Source organism: Apaloderma vittatum, unplaced genomic scaffold (genome assembly GCF_000703405.1).
Source record: "Apaloderma vittatum isolate BGI_N311 unplaced genomic scaffold, ASM70340v1 scaffold29915, whole genome shotgun sequence".
Classification (NCBI taxonomy): Eukaryota; Metazoa; Chordata; class Aves; order Trogoniformes; family Trogonidae; genus Apaloderma; species Apaloderma vittatum.
The window spans coordinates 1-2,264 of NW_009717012.1; the positions used below are offsets into that span (position 1 = coordinate 1).

Below are 2,264 nucleotides of genomic sequence, written 5' to 3' on the forward strand. Positions count from 1 at the left end.
GGTGCGACACTCCCCTGAGACCCTCACCTCTTTTCAAGCAGCCTTGGGAGTGACACGCTCCCAGAGAGCCCTGGGCTTTACCCGGAGTGCCACCAGCTCTCCCAAAGGACGGCTTCGTCCCGGCTCAGCAGTGAGGCGGGGAGGGGCTCAGCTCCTGCCACCATCCTGCTTCAGCACCTCAAAGAGAGTGGGGGAGCTTTTTGGCAATTAAAAAAACCCTACACCCTCATGTGCTGAGCCTTTTGGGAAAACCAGGCCTGGGGATGGACCCAGGACAGAGCATCCCAGTGTTCCCATCGCTGAGGAAAACCTGGCTCTCGCATACACCCAGAGGGTTGCATCCATGCAAAGGCTGGGTTTCCTTGCTCCCTGTTTTAGAGATAATGGTCAAACCCCCCACATTGGCCCCATTTGGGGGATGGAAGAGTCTTTGTGACAGCAGAAAAGGATTCCTGGTGCCTGTGCCCCAAAAGCAAGGGGTGAAACAAACTCACCCGAACAAAGATGAGGGTGTCAGAGTCGCCCACGCGGTATTTCCCCTCAGATATCTTGATCATGGGGAACTGGACAGGGCAGGTACAGCGGCTCACCAGGTGCTGGACCTGTGGGCAGCAGGGATGGGCCCTCACCAGGGCTCCTGGGAAAGGTCCTGGAGTGGCCATCTCCATCTTGATCCCCATCTCCCCCTCCATCTTGGCCTCCATTCCCATCCCCAGCTCCATCCCCATACCTATCTCCAACCCCATCTCCCTCTGATCCCCAGCTTCCCCTCCATCTCCATCTCCATCCCATTCCAAGCCCCTCCGTACCATCTGGTCAAGGTTGTGCAGGTCCCGTGGTTTCCTGGGGGGTCGGGGCAGGGGAGGATCTGCAGGAGGCAGGTCCAGCTCCTGGCGGAGCTCCTCCTCGATCTCCTCTTCCATCTGCACGAGCGTTGGGGCGCGCATGCCAAAGCGGGCGGCGCGACGTGCCAGCTCCAGCAAGCACAGCACAAAGTTCTTCTCATTCTTCCTCAGCACCAGGTCCTCCGTCTCGAACATCAGAACGTCTGGGGTGGGGCAGGGCTGGGCTGAGCCAGGGCAAGCACGTGGGGTTGGGGACAATGTGGATGGCGGGCACAGGTGGAGTCAAAACCCATCCAAAGGGATGTTACTCCCTGGAGCCATCCTCTTAGAAATATGGTTGGGCCCAACAAGAGTTGGGATAAAGTATCAGAGGCTGTTTCATGGCACAAAACTCCAATGGCTGGATGCACCAAGGATGTGTCACTCCATGCCCTTTCTGGGGACACGTGGGTGGTCAATGTGGATGGTGGGCACAGGTGGAGTCAAAACCCATCCAAAGGGATGTTACTCCCTGGAGCCATCCTCTTAGAAATATGGTTGGGCCCAACAAGAGTTGGGATAAAGTATCAGAGGCTGTTTCATGGCACAAAACTCCAATGGCTGGATGCACCAAGGATGTGTCACTCCATGCCCTTTCTGGGGACACGTGGGTGGTAGGCACAGAGGCTCAGAGCCAGGGCCACTCCCGATGACCTCGCAGCTGAGATTGCGCCGTGCACGGCAGGGCCAGGCTGCAGCCCCTTCCAGTTCCATGCCCTGGTGCGTATTTGCACTCAAGCAAACATGCCCAGTGGGTGCCAGCACCCTGCTAAAGTGCTGCTGAGCCTGGAGGAGAAAGCCCAGCCCTGGGATTTCTTGTGTTCACGGTGCTGCTGGTGTGGCACCAGCTTTGGGAGGCACATGGGAAAGCAACTGGGGTGATGGGAGGAGGGGACTTGCACACGGGGACAGGGGGTGGCTGGAGCCCAGCATCCTACCTTTAATATCCATCTCCTTCCTGCACCACTGGATGAAGTTGGAGACATTGTCCCTGGCCTGGAAGGTGCCCGGCTGCGCGGCAAGGTTGCAGGTGACGCCGGTGGTGGGCAGGCGGAGGTGGCGGGCGATGCTGGGGTAGGCGCTGGCAAACTCCCCGGCCACGTGGGTGACGTTGTTGGCGTGCGAGCAGAGCACGGCCCCCGTCTCCAGCACCTCCACGAAGGTGCCCACCTCGATGTCCAGGTCGTACAGCTCCTTCAGCCACTCGGCCAAGTCCTCCTTCATGGCGTAGAGGTACTGCTCGCTGGACTGGTAGGGACGGATGCTCCGCACCGCGGTGCCTGGCATCCCCCACATTTTGCCATAAGACTGGGAGGAGATCGAGAGAGAGGAGTAGTGGGACCGTGGGTGATGGGGCCATGGGGAGCTGCCCCAGGACAT

At 59.2% G+C, this 2,264-nt stretch overlaps 1 protein-coding gene across 1 annotated transcript; it reads right to left on the reverse strand.

Annotated features, from left to right (window-relative positions):
* Positions 1–494: 494 nt before the first annotated feature.
* Positions 495–2,180, reverse strand: LOC104274201 (GAS2-like protein 2; the record flags this gene model as incomplete). Its single annotated transcript, XM_009869751.1, has 3 exons — positions 1,823–2,180; positions 810–1,048; positions 495–602 (listed from the first exon to the last, which is right to left on the reverse strand). Coding segments are annotated over exons 1-3 (705 nt in total), but the record flags the coding sequence as incomplete, so codon positions are not given.
* Between the last annotated feature and the right edge of the window lie 84 nt (positions 2,181–2,264).